We start from the raw sequence: 22,867 nt of genomic DNA, 5'->3' as shown, positions 1-22,867 counted from the left end.
TGTGATGATAATTCTGATGAAGAAAACTGTGACACGCTCAACTGCAAAGCCCCTTCTCATGCCTGCGCCAATGACACCACCTTGTGTCTTCCACCGGACAAACTTTGTGATGGCAGAGCTGACTGCCCTGACGCTTCCGACGAGGGCCTGCTCTGCGGTATGGTGGTGTTCACATTTGCCATTGTATTCCTGAATGTGCTGCTGAGACATTCATCTTATTTCATGAAAATGGCACTTCTATTTGTCATCTGCAGACATGTGTTCCTCCAAGAATGGCGGTTGTAGCCACAACTGTACCATTGCACCGGGCGAGGGCGTCGCATGCTCTTGCCCCATCGGCCTGCAGCTCGCCAAAGATAATAAGACCTGTGAGGTGGTGGATTACTGTGCACGGCACCTCCGTTGCAGTCAACGATGCGAGCAATACAAGCTGACTGTAAAGTGTGCCTGCTACGAAGGATGGAAGTTGATGCCAGATGGCGAGAACTGCCAGAGCTTGGGTTGGTTTTGCCAAATGATATTTCCTGAGTCAAAATGCACGATTGAAAATCTGCTCAATTTTTCTTAGGAAAAGCATAAAAAGTAATGTTTCTGATTTTATCTAAGCTATACTTTTGAATGCATGTGCAAGGTGTTTTTTAAAAATATATATTTAAATAATGTATTTTTTATTAAAAAAATTTTAACCTCTGCCCCTAAAGTTTGGTGGAAGTTATGTTTTCACCCCTGTTTGTCTGTTGTGTATCTGTTTGTCTGTGAACAGGAAATCTCAAAAAGTAGTCGACTGATTCAGACAAAATTTGGTGGACAGGTTGGATGTGTGACAAGAAAGAATTGCTTTGATTTTGGTTAAGATCCGTTTTGGGATCGGAAAATTTTTAAAGTGATTCTTCACCATTGAGTGATAGGCCTAAAAACGATATATCACACCATATCTCCAAAAGTTGTGGACGGATTCGGCTGAACCATGGTGGTGTGTCACAAGGAAGAATTCATTTGGTTTTGTTGAAGATCCGGATGCGAGAATTATTGAATTTTTTTTTTTAAGTGATTCTTCAACATTGAGAGATGGGGCCAAAAATAATATATAGCATGATATTTCAAAAAGTTGTGGACAAGTTATGACAAAACGAGGTGGATGAGTTGGTTATGTGACAAGAACAAGCCAATTAGATTTTGGTTGAGGTCCGGATGCAGATGTGGCCTATCAGTGGGATACAAAACATAAATTGTTCAGGCTAGTGGAGGAATATGCTCCACTAAGTGCTGTTCTAGTCAATGCTGTGATGTTACCACGTGACACCATTTCACATCATTACAACCAATCTGAAGCAAGTTTGTTCTTTGCTGAGACAGTAATGAAAACTCTTCTTGCACACATCAAATATCTTTTGAACCCTTCCCCTTTTCCCATTTTCTCGAACCCCCTCCCAACCCTCGTCCACTCCCTCAATACTCGAATAAGCATGACAGACTTAAAATCAAGACTTCATATTCATGTCACATAAATCTGTGACAACAATCACCAATTTAAATTCACAACTAACTTCTTGTTCATTTCACCAGACTCGACTTAATATTAAATACACTCCATCATTGTTAACCTTCTCCTTTTAAGCCAACAAAATTATTCTTGCAAATGTTAAGTGTGTGTGTGTGTGTGTGTGTGTGTGTGTGTGTGTGTGTGTGTGTGTGTGTGTGTGTGTGTGTGTTGGTGGTATGCCTTGGTGTTGGGTGGTGGGAGCTATGGGGAGTTTGTATCACACTGATTAATTAAATTATAGTAAATAATGTGAATTTATTGTAATATGGATATAGAACAGCAGGATTATAGGAGAAGTCTTTTTTGAACATTCATCCTGTTTTGGAGTTTGAGGATGTCGAGCTTGATTCATCATATTGGCCATCATCTCCCGGCATCCATGGCACGCTTGTACTGCGACGTAACACTCGGTATTGTTTATCCACCATCGCCATCCATCCTAATGCACCTGCGTATTATCTTTGTTTTGCAACACACTCACACATTCAATCTCAATCTGTACTTCCTGTTTAATGGCAGAGCAGCACCTTTTCTTGTCTCCTTTCACTGCTCACTTTTCATTCATTATGAAAGTCTCAGAAAACTCTATTTGAGGAGGGTGAGTGAGTGTGGCAAAATGGAGTGGGGTTGGGGAGGGAGAAAGGGTCGGGGGGGATAGGGTGGGGGAGAGATTTTCATGACAGCAAAGAAGCCTTTCTCATTTCACAGACTATTTTGTTTTTACTTGTTGATGCATATGGAGCTTATATTGATGCCAGGGTCAAGCCCAAGGGAATCTCAGTGACAGCAGGAAAACAAATGAAAGAATTTATTTCTGGTTATGGAATGAAGTGGTTACAAATGCACAGCAAGCATGGATGAGAGTAATAGTTTGAAAGCTTGAAAGGAAGTGAGGATGATTGCATACATATAAGAGGCAGGTTGCACAAAAGAGTATGAAGCCAAAAATTTGGATCAGAATTTTTTTTTTTTTTAACTTCACCTGTGCATAAAATCTGGAGCTTTTGTATTCCATAAATAATAGCACTGACATCTTGATGCTTGCTTTGCTTTTAAAACCAGCCTTGTCAACATGCATAACCTCCTCAACAAATACCTTCCACATCCCTCAACATGCATCACCTCCTTCATACACACCCTCTTCAACATGCATCACTTCCTCAATATACACCCACCCCAAATATGCACCCTCCTCAATATGCATCTTCCTCAATATGCACCCTTCTAAATATGTACCCTCCTCAACATGCACCATCCTCAATGAATACCCTCCTCAATATGTCCTCTCCCCAAATATGCACCCTCTGAAACATGTTGTTGTTCGTCTTTCGGCTGCTCCCGTTAGGGGTCGCCACAGCGGATCATCCGTTATGATCCACATAGTGATTTGGCACAGGTTTTACGCCGGATGCCCTTCCTGACGCAACCCTGGTCGTCTCTTACGACACAGGGATAAGGATTGGGTTTCGCCATGATTCCGGGCTGCCCTACACGCTCTCATAGCGCGGCCCAGTGCAGAGCTCCCGTCCTCAAGCGATCCGCGAACCCAAGCCTCCGAGTAGCCGGATTTCAGGCGCACGCCACTACGCCCAGTGCACCCTCTGAAACATATACCCTCATAAATATGCATCTTCCTCAATATGTTCCCTTCTCAATATGCATCCTCCGAAATATACACCCTCCTCAGTAAGCATCCTTCTCAGTATGCACCATCCTTAATGTATACCCTCCTCATTATTTACTGGCCTGTCATATGTGTCCTCCTAAATATACACCCTCCTTAATATGCACCCTCCTCAATATGCACCCTCCTCAATATACACCCTCCTCAATATGCACCCTCCTCAATATGCACCCTCCTAAATATACACCCTCCTTAATATGCACCCTCCTCAATATGCACCCTCCTCAATATACACCCTCCTAAATATGCACCCTCCTCTCCATGCACACTCCTCAGTGTGTGCTCACCTCACGTGCACCAAAATCCTCATTGTGCAACAATCTCTTCACCACACAGCTCTCTAAACATATACACCTTCCATTTTTCTCATTGAGAACTTGCATTGTTATTGCGTACCCACTTTCTGTGCTCTTTATTTTGGTGATACTCTTTTGCTGCTCAATGTGCTTTAGAAAAAAAAAGTGATGTTCTCTCATTCCAGACCCCTTTCCCCCATCCATTGTGTTTTCTAACCGGCACGAGATACGTCGTATTGACCTGCATAGTGGAGAGTACAGTGTTATGGTACCGGGTCTACGAAATACAATCGCACTGGATTTTCACCTGAACAAGAGCATGCTCTACTGGACTGACGTGGTGGAAGACAAAATTTACCGTGGAACACTCATCACCAATGGAGGTGATTCTCCTCATTATTTCAACCGTACACTTCATCATCTGTTCCCACCTTCCTTTGTGATACCTCTCACTCAATCATGTTTGTTCATAAAATATTATTATTTTTTTTTATCTTGACCTTTGACTTACTTTTTTTTGAACATCTGATGGTCACGGAGCTTGAAATATCTCAATATGCATGATCTCTGGGGGAAAAAAAAGAAAAAAAAAAAGAAGCTGATTAGATCGTTTAATTGAAGAATTCACGTGTAATTTATCATTTTATGCTTTAATGCCTCAATGTGATTTGCTCTCGACTTGAAGACAAGTTGAAAATACTTTGTCCTCATAGAAACACATTCACATACACTTGAGTGATGTTGGATAAACTACAGGTGGTGCTGCATCATAGAGCATGCTCTTTTTCACTCATGGTATCATCCGATTTGATCCGATGTACCATATTCTGTTAAAGAGCATCAGTGCTGCTGAAGCAGTCTCCTGGCAAGGATTATACTTTGTGGTCTGCTATCACTCTCCCAACAGAAGTTAGAGCAGGAATTTGGAATTTGGACATGATGCGGCGATAGCTCACCTACTCCCCGTGAAGTATGCCACGGGATCTTTAACATCCACCAACTGATGTTGGCAGACAGGCTTCCCAGTTTAGCGTCGACCTGAGAGACGGCACACACATTGATGAATCGGCCTGCCTGTGAAACCCCGGGGTGACAGTTTATAGCTGGGTCGGAATGATAGTATCATACCATATGCATATTTGGCTGGGAATCAATTATGTCTTCTTCCTGCAGGTTGTATCATTTCTGGATGGGGGGGGGGGTCACTTGAGCTTGTGGAGGGGTGCGAGATTATACCACTGATCCAGTGGCGTCTGTAGGTTGGGGCAGAAATTGGCAATTGGGCCAGCATGCTGGCAATTTGTGATGCACCAATCTGACCACATATCTGGGCCGAGAATATAACTCAGACCAGACAGGTCAACCTTTGTATAATCCGGTCGGAACCTATTTTTCATTGAGCAATGCTAAGTATTTAAATGTTTTGCTGCACTATTATAAACTGATGGTGTTACAGAAAATATCAATGAATATTTGGGGATCAAGGGGCATGTGCATTTGCAGGACTCAGTGGCATGGAGGTGGTAGTTGAGCATGGCCTGGCGACACCTGAAGGCCTGGCTGTCGACTGGATTGCTGGAAACATCTACTGGGTGGAGAGCAACCTCGATCAGATTGAGGTGGCACGTCTTAACGGATCCATGCGAACCACACTGCTCGCTGGGGTCATCGAACACCCCCGTGCCATTGCTCTGGATCCTCGCTCCGGGTTGGTTAAAGAAGGTGGTTGTGTTGGCATTGCAGTGGAGTTAGAGGAGGGTGGTGAATGAAAAATATAAATTAGCAGAATAGGTGTTTACAAGATCTGAGGGAGTGCTGCGGTAATCCATGCTCAATCTCGATAAGAATGACCTGTTTAATCCCTGCAGCACCCTCTTCTGGACAGACTGGGATTCATCATCCCCACGTATTGAAGCAGCTTCGATGAGTGGCTCAGGCCGACATGTTATACACCGTGAGACAGGTGCCGGCGGATGGCCCAATGGTCTGACTGTAGACTACCTGGAGAAACGCATCATGTGGATCGATGCCAGGTAACCAATAAGACTCGTATTGTTATGAGCATTGTGATATCAGGTTTTATGCGCTCATGCTTACTGAGCATTTCTCTGTAATTCTTAACTTTGTTCTTTAAACGATTATGTTTTACTTCTTGGACAAGTCATAATACTGAAATGATAGTTTCGGTTGCTCTTTCAATGTCTTCTTACCCAGTTGTTTTTCACTCCAGATTTTTAATCAGGTTGGACGCAGTTTGTATGCATGAACCATTAACGTATGTTTCTCTGCGTGTCTGCTTGATCGTGGCTTTAACCGATTCTTCTCTCTCATTCTTCATCTTTTTCCCCTTTTCTTTAACGTCCACAACCTTCATTGTTTTCTCTTTGTTTTTTGTTTTTTTTGTTTTCAATGCTGAGGCTCGTGGAGAAGCAAGAACATAGATCGCATCAGGATATAACGCAACACAAGGAACAACAGAAAGAGAGTGGGGGGGGGGGGAAACATCAACATTGGGGTTGAGGGAGAAGATCGAGGGGGACTTGGACAAATAAGGGATGTGGAGAAGAATGAGGGAAGGTGGATTGGGGCAGGTGGGAGGGGACAGAGTTCGGAAATGGCAAAGGGACAATACCAGAAATGAGGCAGTGGAAGACAAAAAGACCAATGACCAATTTGTCCTTTTCTCTAATGTCCTCCCTTTCTTCTCATTGTGAGTGGCAGCATAAAAATAGATTATATGGCAATTAGTGAGGATGCAGCTTGTTCATTATTGATTACTGGTAAGCTTTGTAGACCGTGGGCCGATCATCCAAAATGTCTAGTTTTTGACTTTCGCGACCCACCTCGTGTATCTACCTGAAATTTTGCTTAGATTTAGATTTAAAAAATCACTCAGAAAGAATTCACAACTCGCCAGTGCAAAAAGTTGCACATTAATTAGTTATGCTAATTAGCAAAACCTGGAGCACCAACCATCTTGTGTCCATTCTGAGATAGCTGTGTATTACTCTCTGGGAATTCTGATGTCTGTGTATTAATACAATAGGGAGACAACTCGCATTGTATTTTAGAAGTACAAGCAAAAAATAGGAGCCTTTCTTTGAAATGAATTATTTCATGTTCAACACGTTCATGTACATCAATGTAAAACACTGTGGTATCACACATTGACGACGCGGTCACTGTGTCACGGAGCATCTACTCCTCATCTGATTCTGCATCATCAGAATCTAACTCTTTCATGGTAATCGAGTTTCTGCGGTCGACACACTTGCAAAGCTCCGTACATGACGCACCATGCCGTCGACAAGAACATGCTCCTTTGCCTGTACCAGATGGCTTCTCACAGATCGTATTCTTGCATGAACAATATGTTAATTCAAACAAGCTGCTCGGAGCTGGAGGCGGATCACCCCCAGTCAATGTCCAATTCATCATCTACAACTTTCCATCCATGTCCATTTGGACTGGGAATTGGTGGAAACTGTTCCAGACATCTAGTGTTTACAGCAGCCTGGTAATTTGCTCTCATGACATGCTTCTTGAGAGAGTCTGCATCGGGTGGAAAACGTGCCTCTGATTTGGTTAACATAAGGAACAGATTGTATCTGGCTTCGTTGACTTTCTTACAGTCCTGCCCATACATTTTGCAAACAAATTTCTCCGCACCTTTCACCAATTCATCACTGACTGCGAATGAACTCCCCAACTCTTGAAAGACAGCATGGCAAGCAGTGTCACTTGCAAACAACTTGAACGCTTTGGGTTTAGACTTTCCATGAAAAGAGCTGACCGAATCACAACCTGTGAAACAGTGTAGTGACATCAATGCTTTGCTGACATCTGGTCTTGGATGTGAGCTTATCTTTGAAAGACTCAGGGTCCTCCTATTGTTACCTCTTCCAGTGTGGAACAATACCTCTGCTCCAATATGCTCAGCCATGGTGATTCCAATCACAAAGACGTCTGTGTCATTTGCTCATTCTCGTCTGTAAACTCATGGCATTCCCCATCATGAGCAATGAACACCTTGACTTTCTTCAGACATTCAGCTGGTTTCTTCCTCCAAGTCTGGAAAAAAAAAAACCTGATCAGCTCTGCTTTGTTCTCGCCACATGCCAGAAACTTCTTCCATTGGTGAGGTACCTGCTGATCTTCACTGTAGATTTTTGTTAGCAAGCTGCCACCCACTGAATGTCTTCCCCTCTCAGCGATCTTGATGCTGTCTCTCCTGTAAGTATCAACTACAAAGTGGACAACATTACTCGTAACCCTGAGGGCCATCTCCACAAGTTGCTTCAGAAGGTAATCCGCAAGCTTGCCCAATGTTGAAGGGATACTTCTTGGGGATAGTTCTTGCACCATAGCCATACCACCGATAATACACATGCTTCCAGGCAGAATGCTGACTTCTGGAAATGGCTGTACTTGCGATTCAATGACGTGAAGCAAGGAAGACTTTGCTGTTTTGTTTACTGGCCCATCTGGATGTGCAAGGGAGAGTGGAAGTGGGCCTAAGTTGTACGTTAGCACGTGACCAATATCCAGCTTCCGGACATTACCAACGATCACAAGTCGCCGGAACAGATTTCTATCAGCCATTAATGTCACTTGCTTGCCTTTCTCTTTGGATTGAGTTGACTTGTTCATTGACTGGAAGGTCTTGGTCTTCTCTTTCTTCAGTGGTTTAAACATATCTTCACTGCCCTGAAGACGTTCCTTGCAGTATGAGATGAATACCGCATCTCCCTTCTCCCGTGCATTGATGTAATCTGCAGATACCTCCTTGGATGCCACTGCACCAGAAGCTATGTGAACTAACTTCTACATCTGGCTATTGCTCGATTGATCGTGGTAATGTCAGAAAAGTGGCGATGGCACTCGGCATGATACCCTGGAGTACAATTCTGCCTCCTGATAAGAGAGAAGAAGGAATGTGTAAAGGAGTAGTTACTTCTTCACATATATTGAAAAAATAACATTCAAGCAATGATACACACTCATCACCATATTTTATAAAGTAGTTCGGATGGGAAATGAGCAAGAGTCTAGATTACGAGGAAGAGGATAAATATAAGTGATAGCAGAATTTCGAGCAGATCATCCAGTGGGGTTCATGACAGATAGATTCTATAGTATAGTAATCACTGGGTATTGATTTTGACCATTCTGTCAAAAATTAGTTAACGTAGAAAGGCGATCCTACCATCCAGATCCGTCACATTCATCGTCATCATCATGATCATCACCGGTGCTGCATTGGCGGCTACAGCAGCTGCAATTCCCACACCGAGCCTGTGCTGGCTGTGGTGTACTTGTAGCGCCTTGATAGCGACCTTACTTTCGGGGCTTCCTTCCATATCCATGCACTTCGCAGCACATTCCTGAAATTTCTTAATCCTTTTCTCACGAAATAAAAAGGAATTACTTTGCCGTGGGTGTTGATGACATGCATCAAACAGAACCCCGAAGAACTGCCTTCAGAATCTTCGGCAGCACTAGCATCAGACGACATGTACGCCGCCATGACAGCTTGTGAGTTTACAGCTTGCCTGAAACGAAGCGCGTGATTGGTTGATGGGCGTGGTGCTGTATGTCAAGAGTGCTGTGATTGGACGATGTTTATAAAAAAATTGTCACAATTTCTGGTGGTTTTTTTCCATATTTTGTTTTGTGCTTGACGAGTTTCAGATATGATTTATATAATATTTTCACGCAACATATTATAAATACAGGTAGATACACGAGGTGGGTCACGAAACTAAACAAAACAGGAGCTCGGCCCACGGTCTATTTGTTGTGCTTTCACAGGACATTGTAAAAGTAAGAATTTGTTTGCAACCGACTCCTTTTTATCAAATTCACCTTTGATATTTTTTTCCTTTATTCCTCTAAACCTAAAATTTCATTCAAATTTAATAACAAATATACAAAGGAACTTAGACACAGGAGAAAAAAAAAAACAACTATTTACATATTTGTGTATATGTCATCCCAAAGTTCTGGTACCCCACCTACGTACCTCCAACCAAGACTTGATATCATTGACAAACTCTATTCTCGCCATATAAGTCACGTGGACTTAAATATGCTGATTATCGTGAGTGAGTCAAAACTTACCACTGATGAGACTCTACCAGGTCATGAACAATGTGTTTTGCATGTAGCGCCACATTGTTATATGGAGGAGGGGAAGGGGGGCTTTTGAGCACAGCTCTCAAGATTGTCATGCAAAACCATTTGGTAAAAGATTCCATTCATTTGTAAAGTCTTGTGGAGCTGCCCATTTTGGTAAAATTCCTGCATAGTCTTCAAAAATAATGTGAAAGACCTCAATGCTTCCTAGTTGGCATTTGGCCTGTTACAGATGTGGATAAATCGCCCGATTCCAACTCTGCTGAACATGATATAATTTTAGCTCATCGTTGTGGAATCAGGTTTCACCCCCAGAAATAATGAGGCATTCCAAGAAAGTGTCATCTTTCTGAAGAAAATGCTTGAGATACAGTTGACACAGAACAAGCAAGGTTGAGTTTCCGCTCCTCGGTGCGGACGTCTGACATCCATGCATTTAGTTGTTCCCTTTCTTTTCTCCTCCGAGATTCTTAGTCGCACTGTGTTCTCACAGGATGGTGCAGGGATAGCACACTTACCTTTGAGCTGCCTTGTTTAGTTTGATTGTCATCCTCGCTAAAAAAAAAACTTGGCTTGGTGCTTCGCAAGCAGGACATTGCATCACAAAGGGCGCTATCCCTGTAATGGACATTCGCTTGGGACAAGTCTGCTAGCATTAGCTGGTATACATTAAAGATCCCACGTCTTTCGTAAAGTGTAGGTGAGTTATTACCTGTACCCTGGTCGATTTCTGGAAATTACTGCCATAACCTACAGGGGCCACTCCTTCAGCAGTACAGCAATACTGCTCCAAAGCAATGACACAAGCTTGCAGACTCCAGCTGCATGTGAGAGAAGAAGTAGTGACATTGTGATGCAGTTTACTTGGGTATTCCTGAATCTGTTGTAAACTGGTTCCTTGACACAGGGTGACCTTAAAGCAAGAGTTTGTGAAGAATCAACATATGTATGTATATATAAACCCATTCACATCTCTCACCCATAATTGCAGGAAACAACCAATCATCTCTCACCTTAACAATAATGCCGAGATGGCTAGGATCTTTAAAATTAACACCCCTGCTCTTCTCACCAAAGAAAGCCGCATAAAGCGGTGAAGAAAAGCAACACAAGGCAAGCCCTTTGCTGCTTGAAACCCGACCTGGGTTCCTCTACAGCTGCAGACATTCACAAGTAGCACATATGGTGACCAATGGGGAGCAATGCAGGTAGCATTGGAATTCCCACGTATGTGCTACGAATCTGCTCTTGCTTGTAAGTCTCGGAAGGGAATTTAGCCAGTGTCCAGTGTCCAGTGTGCCAGCTCACAATGGCTTCCTGATTTTGAGAGCTATCTTGGCATCGCTGAGCAATGCTTTTCTCATGTCAATGATGCAGATGAGACTGTCGACTTTACGTCCTCATCGGAAACACTATTTATTTGAACATGTAGCATCCCCGACTGGTACTGCAACAGGATGCCAGTTTGGAGTTGGATGCTCATAAATCCAGGAACAAACAACTAAGAGGAGAGCCTGCTACCATCTAAGCTATCCTGTCATCCCTCAACCGAGAACATCTGATCTTCCAGTGAAGGTCTCCTATACAAGTTCTCATCAGCTCGACCCCACCTAATTTTCAATATTATGTGGGTTCCAGCACATACAAGTTCATTCGTCATAGCGAATCATTATATCATTTGTTTTTTTTTTATTCCTCTCTTTCCTTGAGATTCTGTGATGTTCTCTACTCCATCCCAAGCCTGGCTTAGTTGGCTTAGTGGTTTGGTTGGCCAGCTTGGGATCCTAAGGTCCTGAGTTTGAGTCCCGTTGGCTGTTGAATTAACACCAAGTGGGGTCGACTCAGCCTGCCATCCTCCTGAGGTTGGCAAAATGAGTACCAGTGTACTCGTAGAGGGGCACAGCATCAGTGGCAAAGCTGTGCTCCAAGAAAAGGTCGGAGTGGTGACCCAATGCCCTGTTCAAGAGTATGGATCCACGAAGAGGAAGAAGAAAGAGAACTCCATCCCATGATATTTATAACGCAGTAATTCCTGTACATAACAATGATATTGTTTGACAGAGTCTCACAATGCTTGCGTGGTCCATTTTAAGTTAATGTGAAATTTTGAGGAATCTCTTCTCACTCTCCTTTTCCTGTGTCGGGCCTGGAAATCTTTGCATCACTTTCTTGTAATGAGGCTGAAATTGAGCAAGGTACCATTTTCTACGGTAGTTTTTCCTGTACATATCATAAAATACCCAGTAATTTAATAGGCACTGCTATTCATTGGCCTGTCACACACTTGCCATCTAATATTACTCCCGTACAGGTCAGATGCAATCTACTCGGCTCTCTATGATGGATCTGGCCTCATCGAGGTCCTCCGTGGACACGAGCACCTGTCTCACCCATTTGCCATCACGTTGTACGGGGGTGAGGTCTACTGGACTGACTGGCGTACCAACACGCTGGTGAAGGCTAATAAGTGGACAGGTGGTAAGGTGGTTGTGGTGCAGCGAACAAGTACACAGCCATTTGATCTACAAGTGTACCATCCTAGTCGACAGCCCATGGGTGAGGCCCCATCTTGTACCTTTCCTTTAACCATGTTTCCAGAATGTTTGAAGAAATATCCAAGATATCGATTTTATTCCTTGACAATAGTTTTCTCAAGATGTAATTTAAATGCTTATTACTTCACAGGTAAATGGAACACCGGATGTATCCCTTTTCAGGCTGGAAGTCCACAGTTCTCACTTCTGTCACCAGTTAGCCAAAACACAAATCGTGGTTAATTACCTTTTTACAAATGAAATCAATTTCTCCTTTTATCCAATGGGTTTCAATTATATGACCTTCTGTTCTGTCTTGGACATAATATTGATTCCTTTGCCTTGAGAAACTCTTAGTAACTTCCACCTGTCTTCCTGAAAAAAATTGCATTCATTGTCTTCCTGCATATACCTTCCCTTCTCAGAACCTGTGAAATTAGTTTCTTCCGTTGGCTTTCTCTGCATTTTTTTTTAAACCATGTGAAATGTTGTTTGGGTTGTTCTGGTGACCGTCGATCTGTTTGGGTTGGAGCCTCCTACTTGATGGATTTTTTTTTCTTATACGATACATGTTTGCAAAAATACCTGGGCATGAGGCATGTCAAACGATTATAGGACACGATTTTATTTCTGAATTTGGGAAAATATTTAAATAGTCTTATGGGAGAGATCAGTAAAGGATTGTATATGCTTTCAGAACCCATTATATCTATTGAAACACACTTCACCATCTCCACGACTGAGATGCCACTTTTAATTATTTATTTAAATACACATTACCACCACCGCTACCTATAGACTGCCATTAATAATTATTTATCCAAATACACATTACCATCATTGCTACCTACAGACCACCTTGAATTAATTATTTATTTTTAGACACTTTACCCTCTGAACTATTGACATGTCACCCTTAATTTATTTATATATATATATATATATATATATATATATATATATATATATATATATATATATATATATATATATATATATATATATATATATATATATATATATAAATACAGGGTGTCCCAAAAGTCACCAAGGGATTTAGAAATTTAATAACATTTCTGTTTTCTAATAATTTATGGTTGTTTTTATACCAAAATAAAATTTACAAAATGGAGATAAATTTGCTTTATTTATGAAAAAGGATGCAGCTTCAATGTCCTCCATTTTCGGCTTCACATAGACGGGCTCTTTCAACAGCAATTTCCATAACAGCGAACAATAACTCTGGCTGCAGCCCTCGAATTTCTGCGCAAATGTTGTGCTTGAGCTGCTGAATTGTATGGGGCTTATTGATGTATACACGCTCCTTTAGGTCACCCCAAATAAAATAATCAGGAGAACGTGATGGCCAAGAAATTTCTGAATTTCGTGAAATTATTCTGTCCATGCTCTTTGGGTGAGAATAATTAATCGATGAAATTTAAAATAAAATTCCACGAATTTGGTTCTTTGTTCAGTTGTGAATTTTTCCTCGGGTAATTTCCAAATGTTAATCTAAATTCTGAAAAGAAAAGCAAAACAAATTATTAAAAAAGAGAAATGTTATTTAATTTCTAAATCCCAAGGTGACTTTTGGGACACCCTGTATATATGTATATATATATATATATATATATATATATATATATATATATATATATATATATATATATATATATATTCCTATATATACACTTCACCATCTCCACTGTCAACACACAACTTTGAATTATTTATTTATTTATATAATATACTTTACTTTCACCTCTACTGACATATCACCTTGATTTTTATTTATTTATTTATATGCGCTTTACCATCACCGCAACTTACGTACCACCTTAAATTATTTATTTATTTGAACAAAACTTTCCCATCTCCACCACCTACATATTTATTTATTTATTTTAATGTCAAATCTACACGTCCCATCTGAAGGTGTGGTTTCGTGCTATGTCCTCAATGAGGACTTGCTTACATCCTTGTTATTTAACATGTTAATCCATGATCTTTATTTCCCCTATTCACCTTTCCTAACCCAACTATGTTACTTGCTATTTTCAGTTTCCTCCCCTCTTCCCTTTCCTCTTATCCAGTTTGTTAATTAGCTTGATGTTTGTCCCACTGTCTCATCCATCTTGCTCTTCCATGAGCTTCTGTTAGAAAAAAAAAATCACAAATTTGCTGAAAATATTTGGTTTGGATAAAATCCATTTTTTTTATTTGAGAGCTGAGAATCACCATCACAGCAATCTTAATGCTTTCCCTGCTGACGGATCTCTGGTAGCTTGTACATGATGCTGCATTTGAGCCTGGGGAGTAACTGCTGAAATCTATCTGTCCGGGTTCTTTCCGACATCTTTGTTCTTTGTTCCCTTCACATTTTTTCTAATTTTTTTTCACAATTCTCTTTATTCATTCTAATTCTTGCTGTTTCTTCTCTTTCATCTCTTTCACTCTCTATTCCTCTCTTTCTTTATCTATCTGCCTATTCTTGCAGGAATTTTTTTTTTCTGCAAGGCTCACTTGGCTGCGCCTGGATGAGTTTGGGGGTTTGGGAATAGTGTCTGAAAGCCAAATCTTATCCAGGTTCCTCCTGATGACTCCATCTTTGCTCTTTACTTCTTCGGGTTCCTTCTTGGTCTTCCATTTCATTAACAACATAGACACCTTTACGGACAAATAAATAAAGAAACATAGGTGAAATAAAGGGAGGAATGGGAAGATGAAGTAAGAATATGGGACAAACAGCGAAAGAAATGGAAACAGCGAAAATAAAAAAAAGATCAAGAATAGTCAGCAACAATACGTTTTAACATTCCTCACATATAATTAGCATTCACGACTGGCTTATTCACTCACATGGAAGGACGCGGGTTGACATTCAATTAGAGATGCAGATAAAGCCAGGAAGGCAACTCAATCTTAATTACCCATCACGATGATGAATGTTCAGCATATTCTGATAAATAGTGGAGTCTGACAGGTTATCACTAAGCAAATGTAGACTTGGTGGTGTAATGGTTTGTGTTCTCTGTGGGTCTGGGAGGTTGGCGGTTCAAACCCAGGCCAATTCATATCAAAGGCTTCAGGAAAAATGGTACATGCTGCTTCTTTGCTTGATGCTCAGAATTTACAAGGACAGACCAGGGACACACAACCATAAGTTGGTTATAATAGCACAGGCTTTGATGGCACTAATGGCCTCCTCCTGCATCAAATTTCCCTATCAGGGAACTCTTATTATTGGGGTACCAAGCCTTACAGGCTGCTACCCTATTGGTTTTCTTCTGTTTATTCCATATTATTACCCTCGCCAGAGGAGAGGACATTGCATTTGGATCCGATTGTTACTTGCAAAATCTTCGGGTCAGTCGATTTTGTTATTTTGTCTGTCTGCTTGTCTGTCTGTTTGTCAATCACCTACGGGTCACAATTTAAACCGATCTTCATGAAACTTCACCACATGGTAAAGTTTGTCATAAGGAAGAAGCCTGTTGTTTTTGAGGTCAAAAGGCTAACATAGGCCAAAGGTCAACAACTTAGGTGGCATTTCTAAAATCCTCAATTTTCATCCATTTGACTTCAAATTTGAAAAGGATTAATATTTCAGGTCACTGAATTCAACAAACCAATTATTTTTGAGGTCATCATAGACCAAACGGTCAACATAGGCCCATGGTTAACAACTGAGACCATGGTATTTTTTTAAATCCTCATTTTTCATCCCACTGAAATTTGAAGAAGATTTGTATATCAGGTCACTGAATTTAATAAGCCAATTATTTTTGAGGTCGATATTGGCCAAAAGGTCAACATAAGCTGAATTTCTAAAATTGTCAATTTTCATCTGATTCACTTGGGATTTGAAGAGGAGTTGCAAATTTGGTTATTGAATTCAACCACCAATTATTTTTGAGGTCAAATTTGTTTTATGGATTTTGCAAGTATCGTGCTCTGCACAATGTCTTCTTATTATTCTGTTTGTCTGTCTGTCTGCCTGTTTGTTTGTCTGTCAACTGCCTACAGGACCCAATTTTAAACTGATATTCATGAAACTTCACCACCTGTTAGAGTTTGTCATAAGGGAGAAGCCTATTGTTTTTTTTTTAGGTCAAAAGGTCAACATAGGGCAAAGGTCAACAACTTTGTCAAATTTCTAAAATTCTCAATTTTCATCCGATTGACTTGAAATTTGAACAGGATTTATATTTCAAGCCACTGAATTCAACCAGTCAATTATTTTTGAGGTCAACATCGACCAAAAGGTTAACATAGGCCTAAGGTCAACAACTAAGGTGGTATTTCTAAAATCCTCAATTTTAATCCCATTGATATGAAATTTCAAGAGAATTTGCGGATCAGGTCACTGAATTCAACCACCAGTAATTTTTGAGGTCACAATTGCCCAAAAAGGTCAACATAGGCCAGGTTTCTAAAATTGTTAATTTTCATCTTATTGACATTTTTTTTGTAAACAATGTCGAGGCTTGCATAATAGCTAACACACAAAACATACAACAAGGGGTGCAGGAGACAAGAGGGGTGGGAGAGATACCAATGATCGTAAAGGTCTTCCTTTCCACAGCGTGAAGCCAAGAAAGGTGAGAGGAGGGAGCACCAGCCCAGAGGGGAGAGCAGTACTCCATCAGGCTGCAATTGAAACCTTTATATATGGTCAGGAGCTCAGGTGTGCCAAGGAAGGACCGCATGACAGAAGATGCTCAGTTGGCGACTAGCTTTGAAGGCCAACTTCGAAATGTGACTTTAAATTTGAACAGGATTTACACATTTGGTCACTTAATTCAACCACGAATTAATTATTTTTGAGGTCAGCATTGGCCAAAAGTTCAACATTGGCCAAAGGTCAACAAGTTAGGTGGCATTTCTAAAATCCTCAATTTTCATCTGATCGACTTGAAATTTGAACAGGATTTGCATGTTTGTTCATTTCATTCAACCACCAATTATTTTTAAGGTTAAATTTGTTTTATGGATTTTGCAAGTATCATGCTGTTAGTATCATGACAAGTATCATGCACGACACCTTTTTTCTTACTTGGTGAAATAAATTTTCACCAGATGGTCTGTCCCATGGTCTGGCATCCTTATTGGATTGAGTGAAAATCTTTAAAAAAACAAAAACAAACTTATTTCTCTGGAACCATTTCATCAATTGATGTGAAGCTTCACAATTATAATCTAGTAGTGATTGGGAATATATGTTTTAAATTTCAACTTGATCAGACACATGGTCTCGCAGCCAGAGTGATTTAATTCTCTGAATATGCATTCTTTTTTTTTTTTTTTTTTAATAAGGCTCACTTGGCTGTGCCCGGATAGGTTTGAGGGTAGAAGAGTAGCAGCTGAAACCTAAATCCTATCCATATTCCTCATGATGACTCCATCTTTGTTTTTTGCTTGTTCGGGTTCCTTCTGATTACTCCAATGCAGGACTGTACCGATTTGGTCTTTCATTTGATTTGAATTTTATTTATTTTAATCCCATTCCAAATTCAATAGAATAATAATAAACGTCATGGGTCAGGGTCAGGGTCAGGTATCCGATCAAAGCGGGGTTGCATAAAAGCGGGATGTCTTGGTACCCGGTCATCACTGCCAGCAGTTATAAAGTGGCAGTTCTAATTATGTCTCTTATTAATTACATAACACACCACGACACAAACACCAAACAAAATACACCACACAAAACTACACAAACACCACAAAACAAGTCTTGGTGAGGGTGTGTAATCTTTGATTGGTCTTTTTCTTGTTTCAATATGCAGTGTTTTCATGGGTGAGTCTGAGTGGCAATTGGAAGGAAAGAGATCCATGGAAATCGATGAACCTGTCAAAAAACAGTCATTCAATTAATTAAATAATAAAGGGAAACTTATTGTTGGAAAAGACGGCAATAAAAAAACACAGAAAGGGTTTCCTTCATTGATGAGAAACACACTGGAGTGGAGTTGATGGTGTGCCATCACAAATCCCCTTGCATCCCACCAAAACAAAGCTGAAAGATTGCAGACAGTTCCACCAGGAATGACCAAATATCAAATATTTGAGTTTAAAACATCTTTTGTTTTCACCCCTGTGACCCGAAGTCCCCACCCCTTGGGGAAATGAACCCAGGGGTGAAATCCAAAAAAATCATTTCATATTTCATGCATCCCCTAACTGTTGATTGCATAAACAAAGTTTCATTTCAAAAATGTTTTAAAATATGCCCGTAATTGCATTTTTCAGTGTTTGATCTTTTGATCCCATTCCAGGGGACGGGGCCAAAATTATACTGTTCTGGCACCTTCTTGCCATGTTGCGATCATAACTCCCAAGTTTGGTGAATTTCTGCACAACCTTTGAAGAGGAGATTGCATGACAGACAGACAGACAGACAGACAGACAGACAGACAAAGCCAATTGTAATATCCCCTTGCTTTATCAAAAAGTGTGGGGATAATGAAGGGATGAGCAATTTGCCTGATTTTGTTGTTATTGGAGTTGTTGTTTTGAACATGGCATCAGTTCAGGTAATGTTTGTGTGTGACTGTGTATAACTGTGTATTTTGTTCACAAATTGCTCCCCTCACCGCTATCCTCCACAGCGATAGTCTCATTTATTGGAATGTATTTTACAGCAAATAATTCATCATCCATAATTAATGACTTTGTGTGTACGGTGATCCTTTGTGCTGTATTGGGTTTTGTGTACCCGTCATTTTGACCGGCTTTTCCCCAGGATATGTATAAAATTCTCCAAGAGACATAGAGAACTATAATTTATCTAAGTACATATGATCTCAAATTTTCATTTTCATGAGAATCAGCCGTTATGCATTTTCAAATGATACCACCAATAAACAACTGGATACGAAAAGGAGTAAGGGATACAACCCCCCCCCCATCAGGGACCCAAAATATTTGGCAATGGATGTAGGTAAGATGCACAATTTGTATTGCTCTTGTTGAGACAGTTGCATTTTGGTGTTATTTTCTTTTTTAGTGGATAATCCTTGTGCAGCAAATGATGGCCTTGGGCCATGCTCCCATCTTTGCCTCATCAACTACAACCAGCAGCCTGCTTGCCGATGTCCACACCTCACCAAGCTTGGGGAAGATGGATTAACTTGTCATGGTAATGGTGGTACCAAATATGCCACAACTCATCCTTTCAATTCACCTTTATTCCCACACACCCAAGATTGGCCGCTTTAATTCTGCGGCAGTAAGGCATCTGCAATCGCATGCACACTGAACCTGATGGAGGGGACTTGGGTAGATCTGATAATTTCCCTGCATTTCTTCTCCTTGCAGAACACTGGAAGTTCCTTTTGTATGCACGACAAATGGAGATTCGTGGTGTGGCTATCGAGAACCCTTATTTCAGCTACATCATCTCTTTCACCGTTCCCGATGTGGATAACGTTACCGCGGTGGATTTTGATGCTGCCGAGCAGCGTCTCTACTGGGCCGATGTACGAACGCAAACCATCAAACGGGCATTCGTCAATGGCACTGGCGTGGAACTCATCATTTCTGCAGGTTTGCTGCATTGCACACCCACAACCTTATTGTCAAAATAAACTTTTACCGATGAAGCAAATAAACCAAATAATTTAAACACAGCTATGCTTTCACTGATATAAAATTACTGACATCCCCACATACAACTTGTGTGTTATTGGCAGATTTGTCAAACGTTCAGGGACTGGCCGTGGATTGGGTGTCACGGAATTTGTATTGGAGTTCTTACGATGGCACCAAGAAGCAGATTAACGTTGCACACCTCGATGGCTCCTTCAAGACGGTTGTTTTGAAAGGCTTGGACCGTCCGACCTCCCTGGCTGTTCATCCTACAAGCGGGTCAGTGTGTGTTTGGGATAGAATGGTGCAGTGAATGTAACACACGTGGCATTGAAGTCTCAAAGTGTAAGGATCGTTTGAAGAGTATTGGTGATGGAACCGAATCAAACAGCAAGAATATCTATCAGAGAAAATTAACTCTTGTTTCACTGGTCGATTCGACACTTGAATAGTTCAAATGTATGGCAACTGTACATTTTAACTATGTACAATAGTCCCCCCCCCACCTCCCCCTCCACTTTCAACCACATAGCCATTCTGTCATGGCGATGGGGATGTATTGTGGATATTTTGTGAACTACGTATGTGTATGTTAATGTGTGTTTTAAAAGTTTAAGCAAAACTTGCCAATATCAATTAATGTATTTTTGCCACATTTCATGCTGGCATAAGTAAGTAACTCCACATGATTTTTGTTAAAAAGCAATTACTTGTGGGGGAGGGGGGGAACTGTTGTCACCATTTTGCTGAGTCAAGCGCAGATGTGAACTGCCAAAGTTCACCAGCACTTTGCCAAGTGAATTGCCCGTTTAAGAATTTTGCGATAAGGAATTTGAAAGGCCTCTGTGAAAATCAGAAAAGCTTGAGCATTGCTGTTGTTGTTTTGGGTGAAGTTCGAGTTTGTGAGTTGAGTGATTGTGTGTGTGTATCAACGGACACTGAAAGGAATGCATGAGACTATGAGAGAAAACTTAGTTTTGAGAGCACTGTTGTGTTTTTGAGAGAGATAGAGAGGGAACTAGAACAGCACTTGTTAGAGCGTATACCTGTGCCAGGCTGAACAGTTTACGTTTTGTATTCCAGAAAGTTGGCCCATGTTGACCTTTTTGACTGTTTGACCTCAATTTTATTTGTGGTTGAATCCAATGACTGAATATGCAAATCCTCCTCAAATTTGAAGTCAATCGGATTAAAATTGAAGATTTAATAAATTCGGCCTATGTTGACCTCTTGACCTCAATATAATTGGTTGGTTGAATTCAGTGACCTGATATACAAATCCTGTTCAAATTTCAAGTCAATCAGAAGAAAATTTAGTACTGTACTTTAGCAGTTTCACCTAAGTTGTTGACCATTGGCCTATATTGTCCTTTTGGCCCATGTTGACCTCAAAAATAATTGCTGATTGAATTCAGTTATCTGACATACAAATCGTCATCAAATTTTAAGTCAATCAGATGAAAATTGTCAATTTTAGATATTCGACCTGAGTTGTTGAGCTTTGGCCTTTATTGACCATTTTGACCTCTTGACCTCAATCAATGGGCTTATGATAAACTCTACCATTTTGGTGAAGTTTCATGAAGGATCGCTTTTAAAATGTGACCTGTAGGCGAGTGACAAACAGACAAACACACAGACAGAATAAGGAGAAGAAGACATAAAATATCATAGCCACCATGGTTTTAGTAATGTTGCTGTGCGGAGTTAAAGAGCTAGCCCATATTTACAAGATTTATGTGTATGCACAGCTGACTTGAGTGGTCGTATGATGTGGAAGATTGCATATGATTGGGTTATTCAGTCATGGATCTTCATGATGTGGGCGAAGTAGTTTTATAGTGTAACATAGTTGGTCATGTGACATGTATGATGTTTTTGATTGGGAATGCAAATTTTGCACAGAAGGGACTCAATGTTCATATATTTTGGGGGAGACACACTGAATTACACAAACAGTATATAACATTTAAAAATATTTATTTATGTACTAAAGAAATTGTGCAACTCGAGACAATAGAATATTGTAATTTATTTGAAAATGCTATCTGATCAGTTTGTTAAACTGTAAAGGTGGTTGGGGGTGAAATTGAAAAGAATAATCAGTTTTTTTTTTTTAATTCATGAAAGATGCCTCATGGTACAGGTATGAAAAAAATACAATAACTTCGGTAAATGCATGTCCGAGAATTGGTGAAGGATGTGTTCAATAGCGGCTTTTTTATTACAACTAAAAATGGCCACCAGGCAACCAGTCAACCATTTTTTTTATCAAATCGCAAAATAAAGCTACGTGCATGTGTATACCATCATGTACTGTGCTTGTGCCAAGTTTTACCAAAATCGGAACGTACATGTTCAAGAAATCGTTGGGGACGCGTTTAAATAACAAAATGGCTGCCAGTCGGATATCTTGGATCTGATCTTAAAAAAAAATGATGTGCATGTGTAAGCCATCGTTTCTTTTCTGTTTGCCAAGTTTTAAAAAGATCGGTAAATGCATATCCGAGAAATGGTTGACGACGTGTTCCACATCGGGTTTTTACAACTAAAATGGCCACCAGTCGGCCGTCTTTGATCAAATCACGAAACAAAATAATCTCCATATGTAAACAATCGTGTGTTGTCTTTTTGCCAAGTTTGAACAAAACCGGTCCATACATGTCCAATATATGGCTGCGGACGGATGGAAGAGACCCAATCCATAAGCCCCCATTTCAAATTAAGTCCAACGGGGACTAATGACACGTGCGACCAACCGATATTCTTGAAAAATCTTCGATTTTTGCAAGTCACAAACAGATAGACAGATAGACAAACAGGGGTGAAAACATAACCTTTGTCCACTTTCGATGGCGGAAGTAACGAGGGAACAAGGGAAGGAGCCTTTTCATATTTGCAAAGAGCAGAGGCTAATGAGGAAGCAGCACATCTGTTTGTGAAAAGTCAAAAGTCCTGAAATGTTCACAGCAGAGCTGCCCTTTTGTAACGCATGCATGAAGATCCACTCACAATGGCATCAAACGAGGATCCGCAAAAATGCATTTCCTGCACGGGGCGTTGCTTATGAAAACATCTCATTAAACGA

General features: G+C 40.6%; 1 protein-coding gene across 8 annotated transcripts in view; it reads left to right on the top strand.

Annotated features, from left to right (window-relative positions):
• LRP1 (LDL receptor related protein 1) overlaps positions 1-22,867 on the top strand; it is a 583,330-nt gene that overhangs the window by 421,605 nt on the left and 138,858 nt on the right. For all 8 annotated transcript variants that reach the window (XM_085879746.1, XM_085879744.1, XM_085879750.1 and 5 more), the window contains 9 exons: positions 1-157; positions 255-500; positions 3,709-3,906; positions 5,027-5,231; positions 5,392-5,556; positions 11,970-12,214; positions 19,199-19,330; positions 19,510-19,737; positions 19,884-20,058. The exon at positions 1-157 is cut by the window's left edge and continues 44 nt beyond it. In XM_085879746.1, coding sequence (XP_085735872.1) covers positions 1-157; positions 255-500; positions 3,709-3,906; positions 5,027-5,231; positions 5,392-5,556; positions 11,970-12,214; positions 19,199-19,330; positions 19,510-19,737; positions 19,884-20,058 — 1,751 coding nt within the window. The remainder of the gene's footprint in view (positions 158-254; positions 501-3,708; positions 3,907-5,026; positions 5,232-5,391; positions 5,557-11,969; positions 12,215-19,198; positions 19,331-19,509; positions 19,738-19,883; positions 20,059-22,867) is intronic.

Source organism: Eptatretus burgeri, chromosome 4 (genome assembly GCF_056783735.1).
Source record: "Eptatretus burgeri isolate ZD-2024b chromosome 4, Ebu_testis_v1, whole genome shotgun sequence".
NCBI classification, from domain to species: domain Eukaryota; kingdom Metazoa; phylum Chordata; class Myxini; order Myxiniformes; family Myxinidae; genus Eptatretus; species Eptatretus burgeri.
Note: the sequence above shows the minus strand (reverse complement) of the source record. Positions and strands in the feature narration are given on the sequence as shown.